Raw genomic sequence first — 22345 nt, forward strand, 5'->3', positions numbered from 1 at the left:
ATGCAAGCATGAGAGTATAGAATGGGCGATATCGGGATGATCAAAGGGGTGGCTTGCCTGGAAGCTCCGCTGAAAGGGAAGAAGGTTCGTCATCGACGTAGTCGATCACAGGGACATCAGCAGCGGTCTCGGGGTCTACCGAAGAGAAGAGGGGGAAACAATAAATATAATGCAAACAGATGCAACACAGATGCATGACGGGGGTAACACGCAGGGCTAGGGGTGTTCTAACGCGGTACTACACGATATCGGCGAAGGGTGATAACATCCGGAAAGTTTTCCCGGAGTTAGGCATTTTCGGACAAACGAAACGGAGGGGAAAGGTTGCATGTTTGCTATGCTAGGGACGTGTGGCGGACGAACGGACCGCGTATCGGATTCGTCTCGTCGTTCTGAGCAACTTTCATGTATAAAACTTTTTCATCCGAGTTACAGATTATTTTATATGATTTTTCAAAGTTTAAACAATATTCTGAAATTACTATTAATTCGAAATTAAATAACAAATTGCTACGGGTACCCAGCTCTGCGTACACAGAAGTGTACTAGAGGCTGACAAGTGGGCCAGGGGGTCCCAGTTGACCAGTCAACGTTTGACTGGTCAACAGGGGGTGGGCCCCCTGTCATCTACTCATCTAACTAACTAGAGATTAATTAGGCTAGCTAATTAGTTAGTTTAACTAAACCAATTCAATTAAGTTAATTAAGTTAATTAATTGATTAATTAACTAATTATTTATTTACTTATTTTTTTAAAATATTTTTTGTTTTAAATTTTTTTAGAAGCCAGGGCAACACGGGCCCGCTGGTAGTGGCATTAGGCCAGCGGGGCTGGGCGGGTCAACGGGCAGGCACCCGTCGGGGCGGCCCGGTGCTGCGCCTCCCGCCCGGGCATGGGGGCGAGGCCGTGACCCGGCGAGGCGCCGGCTGCCAGGGCCAGTAGGCCGCACGGGAGGCCGGGGAAGTGGGGGGGGCACGGCCGGCCGGAGCTGTGTGGCGGCGTGGTGGCCAAGAGAGGCGGGGAAGCGGGGCTGCACTAGCGGCAGCGCAGCAAGCAGCGCATCAGCGGGAGAAGCAGGAGGAGGCAGGCACGGCGGCAGGGGCGCGACGGCTTGCGGCGAGCGGGACAGCAGCAACACAAGGAGCAACGCAAGAGCAATAGCAACATGAAGCAACAGAGACAGAGAGTAGCGGCAGCAAGCACGCACGTACGCGTACACGCACACAGGAGCCCGGATGAGTTCGGGGACGGCGGCTACGGCAACAAATCGAGGGGGCAAGGAAGGGGGATGGACGTGGCTCACTGCGAGGGAGGTCGTGGACGTGCTCGGAACCGCGGGGAGGCGCCGGTGGTGGAGATCGACGGCGATGACGCCGTGGCCGTGGCGGGGAAGACGACCAGCTGGCGAGGTTGTGGAGGGCTTCAGCTCGAACCGAAGGTTGTAGGCGAAGCAGACGAGGCCAACGGAGCTCTAGAGCATAACCTTGCGGGTCGGGGACGGCTCCGGCCATGGGAACAGCGGTGGCGCGGCCATGGAAGAGCTCGGGGCAGGGAAGATCTATGGGGAGGGAGAGAGGGAACTAGTGGGGGAGTGAGTGGGTGGGGTGAGTGGATGAGAGGAGGAGAGGGAATCGAGGGGACGAGGGGGGTCCTTATCCCCTCCCGGCGTCGGCGCCGGCGAGGTGGTCGGGCGGCGACCATGCCCCTGTAGCGGCACGGTCGGCCGAACAGGAGACGACCGATGGGGTGGGGGAGCGGGCCGTTGGACCGACTGGGTGGGCTAAGGCCCAGGGGGGTGGGTTTACTTTATATTTTTTGTTTGCGTTTTATTTTTCTTTTTATTTATTTCTGTTTTATTTTAAAACCACTAGCATTTGAATTTTAAATAATATGAGACTTGGCCGTATAATCACAATTCAAAATTTAGCCACTGCCATAAATGATTTGGTGAGCATCTAAAATAGTTTGGATCCTTTTGTAATTTAAAAAGCATTTAAAACATTACTTTAGCCATTGTTTTATTTATTTTAGGGCATTAAACCAATTTATAAAAATGTTGGTTCACCATTAAAAATATCCAGGCATTATTTCCAACACATTGAACATTTTAGTTTTGACATTTGAAAACTTTCATTTTTTGACTTTAATTTAAATTTGAATTCGAACCGATTTGAATCTAAGAGAGATTAGCAACAGTAACAGTGGTGACGTGGCATCATTACCAAAGGATTACTGTAGCTTAATTATCCGGGCGTCACACCTACTCTCACCGGGAGTAGGATTCCCCCTTTCCTAGTAGAACTAAGAGCCCTTCCAAGTAGTAGGAGTAGGAGAGAAGGAAAGGGAAAAGAGAAGAGAAGGAAGGAGGGGGCGCCGCCCCTCCCCCTAGTCCAATTCGGACTAAGCCTTGGGGCGCGCGCAGCCTCTCCTCTCTCTTTCCCCTAAAGCCCAATAAGGCCCATATACTCCCCGGCGAATTCTCGTAACTCTCCGGTACTCCGAAAAATACCCGAATCACTCGGAACCTTTCCGATATCCGAATATAGTCGTTCAATATATCGATCTTTACGTCTTGACCATTTAGAGACTCCTCGTCATGTCCCCGATCTCATCCGGGACTCCGAACTACCTTCGGTACATCAAAACACATAAACTCATAATACAAATCGTCACCGAATGTTAAGCGTGCGGACCCTACGGGTTCGAGAACTATGTAGACATGACCGAGACACGTCTCAGGTCAATAACCAATAGCGGAACCTGGATGCTCATATTGGCTCCTACATATTCTACGAAGATCTTTATCGGTCAAACCGCATAACAACATACGTTGTTCCCTTTGTCATCGGTATGTTACTTGACCGAGATTCGATCGTCGGTATCTCAATACCTAGTTCAATCTCGTTACCGGCAAGTCTCTTTACTCGTTCCGTAATACATCATCCCGCGACTAACTCATTAGTTACAATGCTTGCAAGGCTTATAGTGATGTGTATTACCGAGTGGGCCCAGAGATACCTCTCCGACAATCGGAGTGACAAATCCTAATCTCGATATACGCCAACTCAACAAGTACCTTCGGAGACACCTGTAGAGCACCTTTATAATCATCCATTTACGTTGTGACATTTGGTAGCACACAAAGTGTTCCTCCGGTAAACGGGAGTTGCATAATCTCATAGTCATAGGAACATGTATAAGTCATGAAGAGAGCAATAGCAACATACTAAACGATCAAGTGCTAAGCTAACGGAATGGGTCAAGTCAATCACATCATTCTCTAATGATGTGATCCCGTTAATCAAATGACAACTCATGTCTATGGCTAGGAAACTTAACCATCTTTGATTCAACGAGCTAGTCAAGTAGAGGCATACTAGTGACACTCTGTTTGTCTATGTATTCACACATGTATTATGTTTCCGGTTAATACAATTCTAGCATGAATAATAAACATTTATCATGAAATAAGGAAATAAATAATAACTTTATTATTGCCTCTAGGGCGTATTTCCTTCAGAGTTGTGTTGTGATATCTTCCCGTGAGTCCTTGATCTTGATCGTACACATTTGCGTGTATGATTAGTGTACGATTGAATCGAGGGCGTCACAACAACGCAGTCCGCACCGTGTCATCCTCTTCCCCTGTCGGGCACTCCTCCACGCGGGTAGCGGTGGGTGCTAGTCCCTGCACCGCGGGCTTGCATGCGCACTCCGGAATCGGAGGCGCGCACCGCCTACCGCGAGAGGCAGCGGGCAAGGGAGTGGGAAGCGGCGGAGCGGTCCGTGCGTCGTCGCCGCGGGATGCCTTCTCGCATGGGTCTGTCGTTGGTCGCTCACGACGTCGGAGACGGACGCGCACCGCCTCCGGAGAAAGAAGGCAACGGCCCTCCGGCTAGCCATAGAGCAGTCAAAGCGGGAGGCGAAGGAGGCAACGGCGGAGGCGGCTCGGCTCGCCAAGCTGAGGCGGCAGCAAGGCAAGGTCGTCCGCCGGATGAAGGGGTTGATCGTCCTATCCTCCTCCTCCTCCTCTGCTGACGATGACAGCTCCACCTCCTCCTCCAACGACCAAGATCCTCCACCAGCCGCGGACGCCTACAGCTGTGCCAGCAACCGGAAGGGCAAAGGTCCGGTGCGGAAGCGGTGATCCCGCACCTCCTCTTATGTTTATATCAGTTTTAGTTGTTGGTGTTCAAGAACTTGTCCGACGATGAACTCAGATGATCTTTTCGATGATGTCAAGCCCGTTTAATGTCCGTTTGCACCTGATTTTGTTGTCCGTTTACACCTGATTTTGTTGCCCGTTGTTTGATCACGTAAAGTAGCTCACGTTGCATGTATAATATGGATGTAGGGTGTCAGATATGAGATATGCAGATGTGAAGAACAAAATATGAAGCGTGTCCGGTCAGTGCCCGCGGACGCGCCAGGCGTGTACACGGGCGTTTAAGGGACCAAATTAGCTCATCGCGGCTGTAGATGCTCTTAGCATCTCCACCTGCTCCACTTTCCTCAATAATTTTGGTTTATTAAAGGGAGTTGGGCAAGAAAAACTGGCAAGTCTTCCAATTCACCCAATACTGCCCATGTCAGCGCGCTGCCACAAACCGCCGGACCACCGTTGCTGATTGAATGACAAGTGGGTCTTAGGGCATATATAATGCATAGCCCCAGGGTGATGCCTCGTATGCCATGTAGGATCGGATATCAGGTAAAGTAGGTTTGGATAGAGAAGCGGGATCCTCTGCAGGAGGCGGATGCTTGGAGAGAAAAATGTGGTCCGGTGTCAAAAGCTGAAAAGGTTGAAGTGAAAAGTAGAGATGCATGTGTACTAGAGTCTTTATTTTCTATTTTTTTAATGAGGCCCACTAGTGGTAGCTTGCATCGGGAAGAAAAATAAATGTAGATGCTTTAAGTTACTTTTTATCAGGGGCATCTATATCCATATGTCACCATTGTATATGCCTTTATATGTCATATTAGTTAGTGAGGTCAGTTATATTGGGGATCTGCTAGAGCATTCATCCCAATAAACTTGACCTTTAGAGATGCGGGCATTATAGATATTCTTTTCCCCCAAATTTCTACAATATGAATTAAGAATTTAGTACTCACATGAATTTGAGAGGCTACTTTGATCGGGACGTGCGTTGCACATGCACGCTTACTAGTAAGAGCAAGTTCTTTTGCTCGATTCTTCCATAATTGAATCCCTCCCAACTTTTCCAAGAATCTTCAACCCTTGTTCGTCTGACAATCCTAGCTAGTTAGACACAGGTTCTCCGAAAATCTTCTAACCCTCGTTCATTTGACAATCCTAGCTAATTAGACCCCAGCTTCTAGCAGAATCCTCAACCCTCGTTCGTTTGACAATTCTAGTTTTTTTTAGCATAATAACTTTATTCATCAAATGATAGTCAGGTCGTTTACAAAAAGATGAAGAATAAAGTCAGGAATGTTTTTCCATACTTCAGACTTTTTCATGCTAATACAATATTTTGCTAGAGCATCCGCTACTGAGTTCGCCTCTCTGCTACAATGATCAAAAGAAATATGAGCAAATTCCATTGTCATTAAGGAACACTCCGCTATAATAGGCACTGTTGTTCCCATATGTGCATTAGGGTCTGAAATTGCCTCCAACGCCCTTGTGCTATCAGATTCTATTACCAGCTTTGTGCAGTCCAAGTTTGCAGCTAAATTCAGTCCACACCGGATAGCAATCATTTCTGCTTCTTCTACGTTAGGCACATGGGGTATCAGCTGAGAAGCTGCGCCTAAGAATTGTCCTTGATCATTGCGTGCTATGACTCCACAAGAACCCGAGAGGTTATCCGCAAGAAAGGATGCATCAACATTTATTTTTACCATTCCGACTTCCGGTTTCTTCCATACCTGGTCACTCCTCCGAACAGCTTGGTTTGGAGTATTCGCTCATACAAAATTACTCCCTCCGTTCGGAATTACTTGTCTTGGAAATGAATGTATCTAGAACTAAAATACGTCTAGATACATCCATTTCTGCGACAAGTAATTCCGAACGGAGGGAGTAGTAGCTAGAACCTGGATTGACATCACCGCTTGTTCTGTCGACTGGACAGTTGCCCCCTTCGTATACAGTCTCCTTTGCCACCAGATGGACCACATGGCCACCAATATGAATTCGGGTGTAGGAATGTTATTCACCGTCGAGTGTACCTGGAACAAGGAGTCAAGATTAACCGAGCCAGAGCAATCCTGAGTAACCACCTTGTCTATCTCAGTCGATAACCCCAGCTCTTTCCAGATAGCATATGCTCGAGAGCAAGTAAACAGGCAATTCTAGCTAGTTATAGGGTCTAAATAGGTAGGACTGTCAAAAACAAAATGAGGGTTAAAGATTTTGAGAGAAGTTGGAAAGGGGTCAAAGATTCTTGGAGACTCAAACAAAAGAATTAGCCCTGAGTGGTTTGGATGCTCTAAAGTTCCATTTAATTAAGAAGACAAAATCCCCTAAAAACAGCACCTTTGATCTCTGTTGTATGTATGATTCTCTCAAATCTCAATGCAGCAAAAGGAAATCTCTAGCGCCAATGTGTATCTACCAGGCCCAACACAACAATAGATGTAAACATGAAACACGTACTCATGTTGCACCTTTTTGAAACGAAAATGAAGGGAGAAATGAATCCCAGTGCTTTTCGAAATAATCAAGCAATGGGTGACATCAACCATTTCCATAGCTTTGCACTTGCACCTGATAGTTCCATCGGGTCTCTTTGTTATTACAGTTTATTCCACATGGAGCCCCTTGACGGGCGACCATGACATCTCGAGCCGACAGCACTACCACTCCAGAATACAAAGCGAGAAGCCAAACGAAAAGGCAAGAACAAAAAAGGCTGCCAAGCCAGATTGCTCGGCAGCTGGTGAATGGGATCTATCGGACCAATGCACAAAATGGACATCTTCAGGCCTTCCGCTTGCAGTTGCATCTCGTGGCTAGGTTTGATTGAACCAGCGGTCCACCGCATTGTTCATGTGCCCGTTTCCATGGGTACCCACGCCATTAGGTGCTATGGAGGACGTGTGGATCAATGAGGAAGGCGGCCCAACAGCCATCGAAGACGAGGGGAACAAGCCAGGGACGCTCAAGAGATGGCTGCTGCCTTTCCTTTGCCTGATTGTATGGATCTGTCTCAAACTCTGCTCATGGATGTTTGCAAGGGTCTCAAGCTCCTCCAGTGACAAAGCTTCCACCCCGACACCATACAGTGGGGCATGCCGAGCCATCTCTTCTTGAAGTGACGTTTCCAGAGTACGAATATATTGCTGCAATAACAAGATACAATAGTAAATACAACATGCAGTGATGTTCTGATGCAAAATTTCTAATATATAAATAGTGACGATATAGGTGTTCGGTTTGGTGCCCTAAGTTTGCTGCGTTAACCTCGGCACGCCACACTTCCTTAGTTGGTGTTTGGCTCACTAGTTAATACTGCATCTGTTCATATCACATATCAGGGTCCCAACGATTTTGTAAACATGCAAACTATAGGTTAAACTTATCAGAAACGGAAAATAAATAATTTAAAACATTGTAAACTGGCACCCCGGAAAAAGTAGAGTTCCCAATTTGATCTATGCATGGATACAATTCAAAATTCCAAGACGATTACACCTTAAAAATGGTTTTACGTGTTACTTATTCTACCCTTGCCTACTTTGTTTTATGGCAGTATCATAGTAGGGCCACCCAGTTTTATCTATGCATGGTTACAATTTAAATTTAAAGATGATTACTTTCCAACAATGGTTTCACATGTTGCTTATTCTATCCTCGTCTACCTTGTTTTTATGACAGTATCATAGGAAAATCAACTCCATTGTGTGTATTTTTTTTCTACCAGAACACTAATGATATTTCATAGCTTAGCTCAAAAGCATATCTCTGGAACATTGGAGAATATGAAATTATCTATTTTTTAAACTAGCAAGGTCGCAAACCTGGCAAACTTGCAATTTTGACTCCATTCCATCAATGTAAGCTTCGCAGCGAGAAATTTGATCTTCTTTTTCTTTCTTTTCTCCCTCGGTTTGTCCAACTTTATGTGTCAGCCTCCTTACTTCAGCCTCAAGTGATTTTCTAATCTCTTCGCGAGCCTGTGTTTCAGCTGCATGTCGTTTTAATTCATCATCAAATCGTTTCCTTGAAGCTTCAGCATTCTTCAGCCTCTCTGCCAATGTATTCTTCTCAGTAGTTACTTTCTGCAGCATACAAGATGGATGCAAACCGTAAAACATCAATGTTGTCTTTCTCACTGAAATTTCCAATGGTATCACAAGGCAACATTCTAACAATTAACAGTAATACCAAACATACCAACATGACTTGCTTCATATGATCTTAAAATAAGAAACACACCCTTGAAATCTATGAATAAATCTACTAGCGTTTTGCCAGTGTGAGTTAATCAACAAGGCATGCATTTTAGGAAAAAGTAGGAAATCTTAGCACTTATGGCACTGCTTAAAGGGTGTGTTTGTAGGAAAAATATGCATTGTATGGTTTTTGACAGTAACTCTTACCTTTATTTCTTCGCGTTTCCGTGCTTTAAACTGTGATAGTTGTGTCTCTGCTTCACTAACACGATCATGAAGATTCTTCCTATCAGCAGATAGCTTTGCAATTTGCTCGTCTTTCTCTGATCGCACCCATTCCATCTGATTCTCAATCTCCCGCATCTGCCTGGAGAGTTCCTTCTTCTCCCGAATATAACGATCCTTCTCAGCTTTTAGTTCAGACTACAACAATTATAAAATAAACAAAGTGTTAAGCTGAGAAACAAACAAGAAAGGCAGGTCAACAGCTGAATCACAACAAAGAAATACCCTTAGATGTCCTGTAGTTGCCTCAGACTCAGTTAGTCGTTGGGCTAATGCAGCTTTTTCATTGGTAAATTTAGTTTGCTCCATGTCCATCTCCTCCCTCAAACGAATATTCTCATCCTCAGTAGCACATATTTGGTGCCAAAGATTAGCACGATCGGCCTGAGCAACTTCAGCAGCTTCACGCATCATGTTTAAAACAGGTCTAGCAATTCCAAACTCCTCCTTAACAAGAAATACCAAGACATCCATATCTATGTCAACTTCTCGGCAGTTATCTGAGGTATTTGTTGCCCGGTCAACAAGGCCCTTCAGAAATCTGCATCTATAATGATCCTCGGCATAGATCTTAAACATGATGGCATAAAGCATCCGCACAAAGTCTTGGACCCTCGCTGAGGTAGATAGAGACAATACCTCACCAAGTGCAAGGACTGAAGTGAAATCACCTTCTTGGATGGGTGAGGGTTCAAATTGCCCATCTAATAAAACTTGTTTGCTCTGTAAATCATACACGACAGCCCCAGACTTTGAACTTAACTTGTGAGAATGCCGTCTTTCCAACACCATGGCTACTAACTGCAGCCCAAAGGCCCCTTGCAATAAAGCCCTTTCAAAAACCCGTGCAACTTCCACAAATAATCCAGGTACTGATAACATTTCTATGAGTACAAAAACATCTGATAGATGATTGCTTCCATGTACAGCTTGCTCTTGCCAAGAAGGCATCCCTTCAGCTGAAAGCCCATCTTTACTACAAGTACTAGAAGGCGTGGAGAGACAACTGTTATCAGGTTCAGGCTCAGAATCAATATCCTTCAATAATGCTTCAGCTACATCTGGCCAGTTATGCACCGTTTTAGACAAAAACTCAAGCACACACGGTGGAACATCAGCACCCAAACGTTTTAATCTCCATCGAACAGCTCTAACCTTTGGAGAGGGAAAAAGGTAAGTGCACTTAGTAGTAGTAATATGAAAAGATTATACAAGTATAGAGAAAGTAACAAGAGATTATCGATGGTAAACATACAGCTTGAGGAATATGCTGGCACTGTGATGCCGCCTTGAGAACATATGAAATGGCTGCTACAAGAGGCTCGTCATTTGAATCAGACAACAATTCAAGTGCATGAAAAGATACTCGTTTCCAGACATCAGCATCAAATTCTAACTCGGATAAGGCACCAAAAACCTGCCATGATGGGAAAAAAGAAATCAAAATAGATATTAGACTCACTTGTGTATATTACTAGCCTGCTATATCATGAATGATGGCTATCTTCACAAATATAGAGACATTAAGGTCACAAATATAGAGACATGAGCGTCATAATATTCAGGCAATTCAGACATGTGTTCACCCAAGAAGTGGAAGTGTTACGTTTCTTTGCAAAAATGAAATTAGGCACCAAAAAAAAGTAAGATTAGTTCAAAGCGTCAAACTTACCGGTAACCTCAGTGATGGCTCAGCATCTGCCTTTTCAAGATGATCTAAAAGGGCACAAGAAGCAAGTGAGTGTTCAGACCCATCAACCAACTTTGGTACAAGGGCGATGAAATCAGGTTGAAGCTTCTTTGGAGCTTTCTCTAGTACAAGTGCAATTTTCTGGACAGACTTAGGCCGCTTTCTTGGTTCAGGGCATCCATGTGGAACAGCACAGTCTAGTGCCTTCAATGAATTAACAATCAGTCCTAACAGTTCCTCTGACTGGTCTGGCCATTTTGTCTGAAAAAAAAAACAGCAGGTTAGCATACTTGGTAAAATAAAATATGAAAATGAGGCTGAATATGATAGGACCCTCAAATCATACCCCAGGAGCTTGATCAGAACTTTCATCCCCTGGCAGATCAATGGCAGGTGTCTCTGGAGGACAACTGGACTGTTCTAGAATCTTGACAGGCATCTCATTTGCATTTAGCTCTGCATTTTCTAATCCAAGATTACGCCCAAAATTAACAGTATCAGATTCAGCCGTTTCATACTGATTTCTGCATGCACATTCTGTTTGTTCGCCTTCCACAATGAGCTCTGATGGAGAGCTAGCCCCATTTGAATCAGGAGCAGTTTTAGAGCTTGAGGAAGAGGAGCCATATGATGATCTTTCATCTGAAGGTTGGCAGCACTCAACCATTATATCTAAAAGCAAATCAATTATAGCTTGCTTTAAGACGCTAACACCCATCAACAAATTTATGAGACTTGTGGAGCTTGAATCACACTTTGAAGAATCTTTCTTTCCACCACCCTTGGTGGACACTTTGGCAGGAAGAAGCATGCGCTTCACTTTTGCTGGGTTATCCAGATAAACACGCAGGCCAGTAAGAAATCCAGCAATCGCACTAGCATCCGTCAAAATTTTCTCTCTCAAGGTAACCTGCGGCTGAGTATAGTTGTCTCCATATGTAAGTGAAAATCCAGCTCTTGAGAGGAGGTTCCGGAACATATCTTCCTCATCACCACTCACATCATCACTGTCTTCAGACTTGATAAGTTCATCAGGATCTGTTGACAACTCATCCTGGTCATCATCTGAGGCAAATACCTGCCAGATAAGTTAATTGGGAATTACTATATACAAACCATAGTTATCACAGATAAATGTTATCCTATCTACCATAACTTCTTTTAGAGGTAAAAAGGAGGCAAACGTCATGTACTCATCATTGACTGATAATTCAGACAGCATATTTCTGAACTGAACCTAAAGATATATATAGAGAATACCCCATTGCTTGAGTAAAATACTGGATAGAAATGGACATCAAGATGGAAGATGGCCAGATATGACACATACATTGTTATAGACCATAGTTAGGACTTATAAAAGCAAAATCAAGAACATTTTTCATGTTTAGCCTTGTTATCGTCAATGGACTACACACAAAATATCCACTTAAGGTTCTTGGGTTAGTTGATGAAAAGATATACACGTATGAGAGCTAACTTATCTCTAACAGTAATCTGATCAGTGTTACAATTTATCATGTACAACAAACTGGAGTGCTTGTAAGAAAAACATTTGTCAGCTGTACTGTTAAAGTTGGCATGTACTTGCAGCTAATGAATTACAAGTCTGTAACGATACTTGCTAAATCATAAAGCGCTAGTCTCGAAAGTTCATAAAATTTTCAGAGTAATCTAACTATTGCATTCCACAGTTTAACTGTACCTTGAAGTGCTCAAATTGCAGATTCGCCAGGCTTAAAATTAGTCAGTGATTGGTATGACCAGTTTATTAAATGCTAAATATTGCAATCAAGATCTAATTAGAAGTGGCCTACATCCTGGTCAAATAAGAGTACCCTAGGACCTCCCATTCTTAATTATTTCTCCTTGTGTACCTTCATACACGATATAACATATGCTGCACAACTACATTCAAGCTGAACTTTTGGTTATTACAACTACAGCACATCAAAGCAGTTTAGAGAACGCCCTAGAACCTAGCAGAAGAAGCACAAATAGAAAGGCCCAATGAAAGATTAGCAAACCTAACCTCACCTCGAGATCAGAGAAGTCAAACCATGGACAGCAGTCTATGATTTCACAAACGAAGACAATAGTGTCCCGAACAAGAAAGCCAGCTTCAGGATCCAGAATGTCTGAAACCTTCATAAACTGGAGAACTGAATTGTTCCATGTTTTTGTGCAAATTGAAGATTCTTTGCACACGGTTTTCAAAGAGTTCTTCTGGTTGAGTATAGCCATCTTATAATGTACCCAAAAGTTCTTATCAGGATCAACCCCAGATGACTGATCACTCTCCAGATATATGCACATTGTATCAAATGACTCATATACACCTGCAGGTTGTGTTATGTAAGCACAAAATATGAAAATACAAAAGAAACTATACGGTACAAGACTGAATATTAAGTAAACTTCGTTTACCTATCCGCAGCTCACAGCCACCAGCCTGAAAATATTTACTGAAAATCTTTCTAGTCTCCATAATCTCCTTAAAGGACAAGAAATTTTCTACCTTCCACGTAAATGACGTATGTTTTGGTAAAGTATCAATCTGATATCCAGAACTTGAACTGCATATTTCAGAATCTTCGTCACTAAGCTCTTGCATAGTTGCAGTTTCCTTCAGAATGAGAACCTCTGCAGAGAACACAACAGTGTCCTGTACAAGAAAACCAGCATCCTGGTCGAAGAGGCTAGTTAATGTCAGAAATTCACGCCAACCCCAATCCTTCGCTGACTTAGAGTAACGATTTTGAGACTCTTTCATGATTGACTTCTCCTCCCCTTTCTGATTGATAACAGACAATCTATGGCTCACAAAGCAGGTCCATTCACTGGTAGTATTTCGGGGATCTGTCACTTCCAGAAACACTGAGAGGTGGCATGGTGGTTGAGACTGCCCTGATTGCAGCAACATTAAGAGAACCAACTGATGAGGTCAGTACATACATTCTGATAGTGCAGTTACCTAAATTTAAAAAGTAACAATACTGATAGCTAACTGAAAGGAAACTAGCAGTGATTTGATTGCAATGAGACCATAAGTTCACAAGGATAAATAAGTAAGGTGCTGAAATATGTGGAAGATAAATTAAATAAATGGCAATTCATTCAGAAGGATAAATAAGTAGGTGACTGAAATACGTGGCATGTAAATAAAAAACGGCAATTCAAATTCTACCTACATATGTATACAGTGTCGTTTAAGAAATTGCGATGCAGAGGCTGAACCAACAAACACACCAAACTTAACAACAACTCACCGGTAAACCCAGGTTGCACTCAAAATGTCAAATGATTTTATTACTGCTGTTCGATATACTTATAATTCTTTTACAATCAACTCATAGAATAAATGAACTTCATTATGTAGCCTCTGGGCAAGATATATTCATCTCACTCATGATTTAACAGCTGAAGTTAATTCACTGTGGTTGCTACTATTGGGGGGAAGTGCATAGAACAGTCTGAAATTTTCACAGGTTTACAGAAAGTGGATGGACATCATGCAAGCATGGACCTTGGATGGTCAAGATGAGAAATAATTACTCCCGGCAAGTGGTTGTACCCGCAACCTACTTGTTGGTTGAGGCACCTCAGAGAAAACCATGAAAGAATAAACATGGATGTAGAGCATGCTATAATATGTGGACCAACAAGGCACGTCAACCAACAAGAGGCTGCAGATGCAAGCACTTGCGCCAAATCTGCTGCGAAAAGAAAAACAAGTGTGGAGGGTCTAAAATGACAACTAATTAAGTACACATTTTGTCTTCTGTGCAGGATACAATGGGCTAAAAAATTGCAGTTGCACAGATCATCCAAAATGTATATCCTTATTTAGATATTTTTATAACATGGAAGTTGATTTTTCGATAGCGATCAGATGGACTTGTTATCAATTTAGTAGTGCTCCATGAGTCATGGCATATTGTTCTGGAAGAGGTAAGGTAACAGGCTAACAGCTATTTAACAAAACAAATATCCAAGCGCGTGCTATTCACAAGGTTGGCTGTCAATCAGAGCAAATAGTGATAGACCATATCAAACAGGGAAAACTGACACAATAATTGCAAGAAATGAACAAAATGGGGTTGTGCCTCTTTCATAGGCAATGATTCAAATTTCTAAAAAAGGTGATCAAAGCCACACCACTGAATCTATTGAGTGATACAAGCTAGTAGCTATATTGTCTAAATAAAATCACAAACATGAATTTTCTGGTGAATTTCCATTTACTGAATGCAAAATTGCAACTCGGAACGGGTCAAAATCTAGTGGATTCTCAATGTTGCAAATGGTTAAGAAACTTCAGCCCATTTAGCAGGTGACAGTTCTGATCAAATCATATAGGCATAAAAATTCTAGGTTTGGTTATCACGTTTTTAGCAGTATATGTCAGCAAACTTCATAGAGTTGATGTTGAAACTACCAGATGAATCTTGAGAAGGCATTTTTCCAAATACTTACCCCGTGGATAAACAATAAGGCGGCAGTCGCGATTCCCGACCTGAAATCGTCTGCTCTTGATGCACAAACCAGTGATCTTCCTCTTCTTGAGCAGCTCCTTCAATCTTGTGAAGTTTTCGATCCTCCACACAAACTTCCCAAAGTGCCCATCCGACTTTCTAGTCCCAGATCGTCCACCCCCAGCACCACTAATGCCCGCCACCGGTGGTAAGCTACGAGTGAATGAGTTAGACTCCTTGATCACATGCACCGAGGCATTAAACACCACAGCCCCATCAAACAGGTAACCCCCATCGGCAGCCAAAAACTCATCCATCTTCAGGTAATCCCCCCATCCAAGGCTGGCACTGTCTGCTCCAAACCGCCCATATGAGTCCCTATGAATGTGGCTCCCCCCAGGCTTCTGATTAAGGATTGAAACACGGAAAAGACACCAGCAACCACGGTCAGCATCAGGCACGCCACTCCCTGCACTAGTTGACGCCAATGCTGACGCAGATGACGCCGAGGTTGCCTGAACCACAGGCTCCTTGCCCTCGAGGCACACCGACAAATGTTCTGCACCAGATACATTACTCTGGTAGACACTAATCCGGAGTCCACAGTCACTCCCACCAGCAGCGGCGGCAGCAGGGAAGAATGCGGGGCTCATGATCTTTTGTGTGCGGATCATCTCCCGGAACAGGCTGAAGTTGAACACCTTCCAGGTGAAACGGCCGTCGGCCTCGGAGAAGGAGGCGGTCTCCGATAGCACCGAAATGTCGGCAGCAATGACAAGGGAATCGTGGGGCGGCAGGAGGAAGGATGCGGCGGCGGATGGAGCGAAGTCGCACCAGCCGTGCGAACGTTTCTTAGAGGAGAAACGGTGCCAGGAATCGCGCGCCAGGGACTTGGAGTTATCGGAGGGATGGACGACGGAGAGGCGGTAGCTGAGGAAGCAATCCCATTTGGAGGATGTGGTGGTGGTGGTGGAGGAGGAGGAGGACGATGGGGTTTTGGGGTCGAGGACCTGTAGGTAGAGGGATAGGTATCCCGGGAGGGACTGGGTGTCGCCGCGCGGGTAGAGAAGAAGGCGGCAGTCGAAGCCGCCGACCTCGAAGTAGCGGCTGTAGAAGGTGCGGGCGCGGGTGCGGGGGAAGTCCGGGAGGGTCCATCGGCAGGAGGCGGAGGCGTCGCCGCGGCGCTCGACCGAGAAAGTGGCCGAGGCGGGGTCGGAGTGCGATGGCGAGGGATCGTCGGTGGCCGGCGCCGCCGCCGCCGGCGCCGCCGCGGGAGGCGACACAGTGGTGGGCTTCATGGATTGGGGATTTTTCGTTTGTTTTCTCGAGATGTTTTTTTCTGGGGGCGATGGTTTTGGTTTCCTTGGTCTCTCACGAAGGCACGAGAAAATTACATCTACAGTAATTGAACTTGACTCTAGAGTTCACTTTGGTCACTGTATTCACGAAATCGCAAGTTACGGTCACCGGGCTCGCTGAACCGGGTCACTATACGGTAACCCATACCGTTTCGGCTCGTATCACGTGCACGTGGACGAATTTGACGAAAAAAAAAGCTTGGACTTGCCAACTATACAGGACACGTCGAGGGTTTCTTCATCCTCTCCCCTCCCCTGTCGATTCACCTCTCGTTCCCCTCATCCGACTGCTAAATCCCTAGCGCAATCTCTCATCCCCTTCCCTGTCGCTTGGATCCAACAGTTGCATCCTCGGCTCCCTTTGATCCAATGTCCGGCGCGGGTAGCTCATTGGGGGGCGGTGCGGGTTGGCTTCCTTTGATCCAATGCCCTGATTGCAAGATTCGCCAGATTAGGCGGTTTGAGTCCACCACTGAAAAGCATCCTGGGTGGATCTTGTACAAGTGTATGAATCATAAGGTTAGTACAAGAACATTGACTGGATGTTGTTGTTCTTAATTTGATTTTTAGATTTTTTTTTCTTGATTTGATTTTGAGATTTGTTCTTGATTTTGTCAAATAGGTAGGGAAGAAACCTTGCAACTTTTGGCACTGGGAAGCTAGTTAAATTGATTATTTGAAGGTAAATGGACATCTGAGAGGTGAATCTGTGGATAGTAAAGTAGTAGAGATGAAGAAAAAGAAGAACACGACAGAAGTGGATCCTCAAGATATGATGAAGATGCTGCTGCTGCTAAAATCACTTCCTGGAGATGTTGGAGATGTTACAGACTTGATTGCTGTAATGAAGATAGCAGTTGTACTGCTATTTGCAATTCTCTTTGTGTTAGTGTTAGTTCTAGTTAGGATGTGATTGTTGTCAATGTTGGCAATTGCTAAGTAAGAAGGAGACTTTTGTGTTGTTTGATGTCAGTGGTAATAGAAACCTTTGTGCCAGTAATATTTGTGGAGACAACTTTGTTGTTGAAAATTAGATAAGTGGAAAATGTTTCTTCCCTTACTGAACATGCATTTAATAACATGTTGAACACTGACAAGAAGGAATAAGACTGAAATTTGAAAATTTGCAGTTGATAACACAGAACAGTACTGAACTGAACATGCATTTTACTGTTGAACAAATGAAGAACATGAATTTGATAACACCATTTCTTTAGCATAACAGAAACTGGTCATTCATAGCTCCTTGATAACACACATAAGTATTTCAAAAGCATACAGTACTGAAAGGTTCACATTTTAGCATGTCTTAACATCTAGAAATTGCAAAATACTTCATCCATTGCATTAAATGGTCATTCAGGACCTGAATTCATCAAACATGTTAACTTTCTTGTGCTTATTTGCTGCAGCAGCTACTTTCTTCTGCAGTGCAACAATTTTCTTTGCTTCTGTTGCTGCTTTCTTCTCTTCTGCAGCCCTCTTCTTTGCCTCCAGTAGTTCTTGTTTTTTAGCTGCTGTTGCAAGCTTCTTGGCCTCAAGTTCTTGCTCTCTCTTTTTTCTTGCCTCTGCTTTCAAAGCTTCTTTGTCTTGAGCTTTTTTGGCCTTTTCAGCTTGTTTCTTGGCAAGGGATTCACCTGCTTTTTGCAAAGCAGCAGCTTCCCTTTGTGCTAGGATTTCAGCACACCTCTTTTCATGCAATATTTCATTGGTTTGCTGCTTGGCCTCCCTCATCACTTCAACTCTAGCTGCAAGATTTCCTAACCTTGTTGCAGTGCTGCTGCCTACAGATGGCATTGCAGCTCTAGCTTCTTTGAGGAAAGAGCTTTCAGGCAATGGTCCTGGCACCTTTCTTTTCCTTGGTTTAGGAGCCTGTAACAGTAGTGAAACATGAGATGTATTTCACATCAAGATCATATTTTTAACAAGGTTCAATGGATATACCTCATTTCTCATGATTTCCATCATTGAATGTGCATGAAGAGCTCCAATTGGAGGCATGTCATGTTCCTGTGTGACAACAGGCTCCTCATTTGCCTGTGTCATTGATGGTCCAGGTGCTTGTTCTTGTGTTGTAGCCTACACATTTGCAACAAGGTAAAATGGATGTATCGAGCACTGAAATATTAGCCAGAAGCTAAAATGGATGCATCGAGCACTGAAATATTTGCCACAAGCTAAAATGGATGTATCGAGCACTGAAATATTTGCCACGAGCTAAAATGGATGTATCGAGCACTGAAATATTTGCCACAAGCTAAAATGGATGTATCGAGCACTCAAATATTTGCAAATGTTACCTGTGACAGAGTAGGTTCTTGTTCTTCTTCTTCAAATGTGGCTCTTGGCCTCTTCCTCATTTGCTTCTGCATAGGTTTTGCTGCAGGTAGGCCTTGCTTGAAGGCAGAGCACCCTTTCTTATTATGTCCAGGATTGTTGCAATGGCTGCAATGAATAATTGTGCCATGTCTTGTAATCTTTTTCCCTCCTTTCTTTGCTATTACCTCCTCTGGTTGCATTCTCCTATTCTTGGCCTTTCTCCCTAGTTTCTTCTCATACAAAGGAGGCTTAATTACACAACCACCCATTTTCTGCCACTCCTTCCTGTCTTTGCAAGGCATAATAATGTGAGCATATGCTTTGGAGAAATTGCAAAGATCATAACACTTGTGCACCATTTCCTCAGGATCAATTAGTTCATCTCTATAGCAAGCTATGGAGTGGGGGCAGGGAATGCCAGTTAATTGCCACCTTCTGCATGTGCATGCCTTGAACTGCAACTCCACAATGTACTCCCTACCATGTGAAGAAACTTGGAAGATTCCCTCTCCAGCATTAGTAGGGTAACAACTATTAGACCATTCTATGTGCTTCAGAAGCCTTTTCTTGATCTTTGGGAAGATTCGACCATTAAATTTCTTAGCCTCTTGCTGCTTGTTATAATGTCTGCTTGAAAGTTGTGACTCGATTCTATCAATCATGCTGATGATTGGCAAGTCTCTAGCCTCCAAAATATATCTACAAGTATATGAAGAGATAACACATACTTAATTCATTATGAAGAGAGAACACATAGGAAGTACATGAACAATTGAAGAACACATAGCAAGTACATGAACACATAAATGTACCACTTACTTATTGAAAACCTCACAATTGTTGTTTAGTAAAATATCACATTTGGGCAAATCAGTCTGGAATGCCCTAACCCAAGTGTTAGGCCTCTTCTCTGCAAGCCAAGCATGAGCCTCACTATCAAGAAGTCTCATCTCTTCCATATATTCTTCATACTGATCAGTTGTGGTGCACCTAGCTATCTTCCAGAGCTGGTTTTTCAGAACATCTCCTCTGTATTTCTCTCTGAAATTCTGCCAAAGGTGCCTGACACAGAATCTGTGTTCTGAGTCATGAAAATGTTGCTCTACAGCATTTGTTAGGCCCTGCAAGTTTTGTAAGTCAGTCAGTAAGTAAGTGAATATCAGACATGACAGTATGTATGTAAGTAATTATGTACATATCTTTACCTTTTACTTATCAGACATGACAGTCCATGCTGAGGTGTTCTGAATCCCAAGATCATGTTTCAGTGTTCTCATAAACCAGCTCCAAGTGTTAGTATCTTCAACATCTACAATGCAGTGTGCCACAGGATAGATACAATCATTAGGATCCATGCCAACTGTAGACAGAAGCACACCTCCATACTTAGTTTTCAAATGACATCCATCAAAACAAATTATGGGCCTACACCCTGCAAGGAATCCTCTTTTACATGCATCAAAACTGAAGTAGCATCTGTTGAACCTTGATTCATTGTCCAATTGAATGAAAAATGTGCTGCCAGGGTTGGATCTTCTAACTTCATTTGCATAATCACAAAGCATGTTGTAATGTGCCTCCTCATCTCCATGGATTATCTTCAATGCATATCTCCTTGCTCTGCTTAGTTTACTACAAGAAGCTGCCATATTCCAGTCCTTTTGCACTAACCTCCCAAAATTTCTCAAATTCATTCCTTGATCTGCCCTGAAGTACTCCAAGTACTTTTCTGCAAGATATCTAGCAGTAAATGCCTTTACTTTCCACTTCTTAGAACATTTGTGTTCATCATTGTAACTCTTGATGACCATGCAGTTTATTCTGCTATCATAACTACACCAAATGTTCCAGGGGCAGTGGGACTGACATTTTGCTGAAATTCTTTTCCTGTCATTTACTGGCAATTTGATGTCAAATCTATTTTTGCAAGCATATTCTCTCACTGCTTTTCTAAACAATTCTGGTGACTGGAAAACTTGTCCAATTTTGAATTGTGGATCATGCAAATCTTCCTTCCTAAAGCTTTTAAATTTGTACTTTGCACCTGCTTCATCATCAGAATCTGGGAGCTCAAGGTCTTCTTCATCTGATCCTTGTACAGGGTCTGGCTTTGATCTAATATGAACATCAGTAGGCTCCTCCACTGTCTCCTCTTTAAGATCATCATCTAAATCACTGACATTATAATCACTATCTACAATCTCATCAGCATAGTCTGATCCTTGTTCACTCCCATTTACTTCAGCATCAGAAACTGACCCTTGACTATCATATGCAATAGAGCCATCCTCTATACCCTGCTCCACATCTTCCTCCTCATTTGCAACTGCTTCTTCTGCTGCTTGCTCTGCAACTGCTTCTTCTATTGCTTGCTCTGCAACTGCTTCTTTTGCAGAATTTGTTCCTTCTGGTTCTTGCTCTGCAAGTGCTTCTTCTGCAGCTTGTTCTGCAGCTTCTTCTTCTGCTAGGTCTGCATCATCTGCAATGGTGACATGAGTGACAAACGTACACTGCATTTTTTCCACTGCTTCCTCCTTAATTTTCCTGTCAAATAAATCCTGCTGAATCTTCTGCTTATGCTTCTCTAGTGCTTCCTCCTTAATGATCTGAATTGGTTTGATAGGACTAACAACAGTAGGCAGGTCTGCTACAGGAAACTCTATCACATCATCCTAGTCAAACTGCCTGAAACTCTCATCATGATCAAGATACATTTGCAAAAACTTGTGCCCAAATGTTACATGTGCCCTCATGTTAAGACAGTTGTCATTGCAAGTTATCTTCACAAGACCACCTTCAGTCATTGGTTTACCAGGCATGCAGTAATACATTTGCAATCTCCCCTTCACTTCATAGCCCAATTCTTCTACCAGATCTTCTAACTTCTCGACAGTAAGTGTATCCCCCTCCACATAATCATACCACATGTTTTCTCCATTGACATATGCACGATTTTTACCAACTCCAAGGAAATAACCACCAAAATTGATGCAAAGACTGAAGTTTGATAAGTAGTCAATTTCATCTGCAGATTTACATAAAACCCTAGATTAACTGCCTAAAATCCATAGCAGAACGGAAACCCTAGAAGTAACATCAAAATCTGAAGGCAAATAAGAGCGTGCAACCACCTAATCGACCTCAAATCGATTAGATTCAGAGAGAAAAGGGGGGTTTTACAGAGGTTCAGGGGGGAAACAGGGGCTTACCATACACAGGTGGTGGGTCTCCTTCTGCTCGGCGACGAGGCGCCATGGTTCAAGTCGTCGACGAACCCTCTGGCCGCTGTCGCTCCGTCGGTGGATGCCTCCGCCGGCGGTGACGAAACCCTAGCCGATCAGCACCGCGATCGCTTCCCCTTTCCTTTCTCTTCTCCTCTGCCTCGGAGGCGTCGATGAAAAGGTGAAGCGTCTCGACCGAACAGGGGGGGGGAATGCAAAATAGCTCGGTCGCTGCTCGCTTCTTTAAGTTTTGTCGACGTGTCATGTCCAGCTGGCGAGTCAAAGCGGGTTTCTGGTCAAATCGGGCCGATACGAGCCGAAACGGTATGGGTTACCGTATAGTGACCCAGTTCAGCGAGCCCGGTGACCGTAACTTGCGATTTCGTGAATACAGTGACCAAAGTGAACCCTAGAGTCAAGTTCAGTTACTGTAGATGTAATTTTCTCCGAAGGCACGGCCGCAGCGAAGCCGCAGGGGAGGTGAGGAGGAGGAGTGTCCTTCCAGTTGGTTTTCTAGCCTTTTCCATTTTCTTATATCATTTTTCTCGAAAAAAATACTTATACCAATTTTTTTAACTAGCACACCTCCATTCCCCTCAGGCTGCTCCAAGATGTATGGACTCTTAAATCTT

At 43.8% G+C, this 22345-nt stretch overlaps 1 protein-coding gene across 1 annotated transcript; it reads right to left on the reverse strand.

Annotated features, from left to right (window-relative positions):
* Positions 1-6653: 6653 nt before the first annotated feature.
* LOC109784290 (uncharacterized) lies at positions 6654-16184 on the reverse strand. Its single transcript, XM_020342888.4, has 10 exons — positions 14817-16184; positions 12768-13247; positions 12378-12679; positions 10687-11418; positions 10323-10601; positions 9906-10067; positions 8876-9805; positions 8573-8788; positions 7991-8251; positions 6654-7312 (listed from the first exon to the last, which is right to left on the reverse strand). The coding sequence occupies exons 1-10, from the start codon at positions 16111-16113 to the stop codon at positions 6983-6985; spliced, it is 4989 nt and encodes a 1662-aa protein (XP_020198477.1). The 5' UTR covers positions 16114-16184; the 3' UTR covers positions 6654-6982.
* Positions 16185-22345: the final 6161 nt, after the last annotated feature.

This window comes from Aegilops tauschii, chromosome 6 (assembly GCF_002575655.3).
Source record: "Aegilops tauschii subsp. strangulata cultivar AL8/78 chromosome 6, Aet v6.0, whole genome shotgun sequence".
Classification (NCBI taxonomy): Eukaryota; Viridiplantae; Streptophyta; class Magnoliopsida; order Poales; family Poaceae; genus Aegilops; species Aegilops tauschii.

Coding starts and splice junctions, on each gene's coding strand:
- LOC109784290 (XM_020342888.4), bottom strand. CDS start 16,113: ATGAAGCCCACCACTGTGTCGCCTCCCGCGGCGGCGCCGGCGGCGGCG. Junction 13,248..14,816: donor CCTTATTGTTTATCCACGGG/GTAAGTATTTGG, acceptor TGCTGCAATCAG/GGCAGTCTCAACCACCATGC. Junction 10,068..10,322: donor AGCCATCACTGAGGTTACCG/GTAAGTTTGACG, acceptor CCATCATGGCAG/GTTTTTGGTGCCTTATCCGA.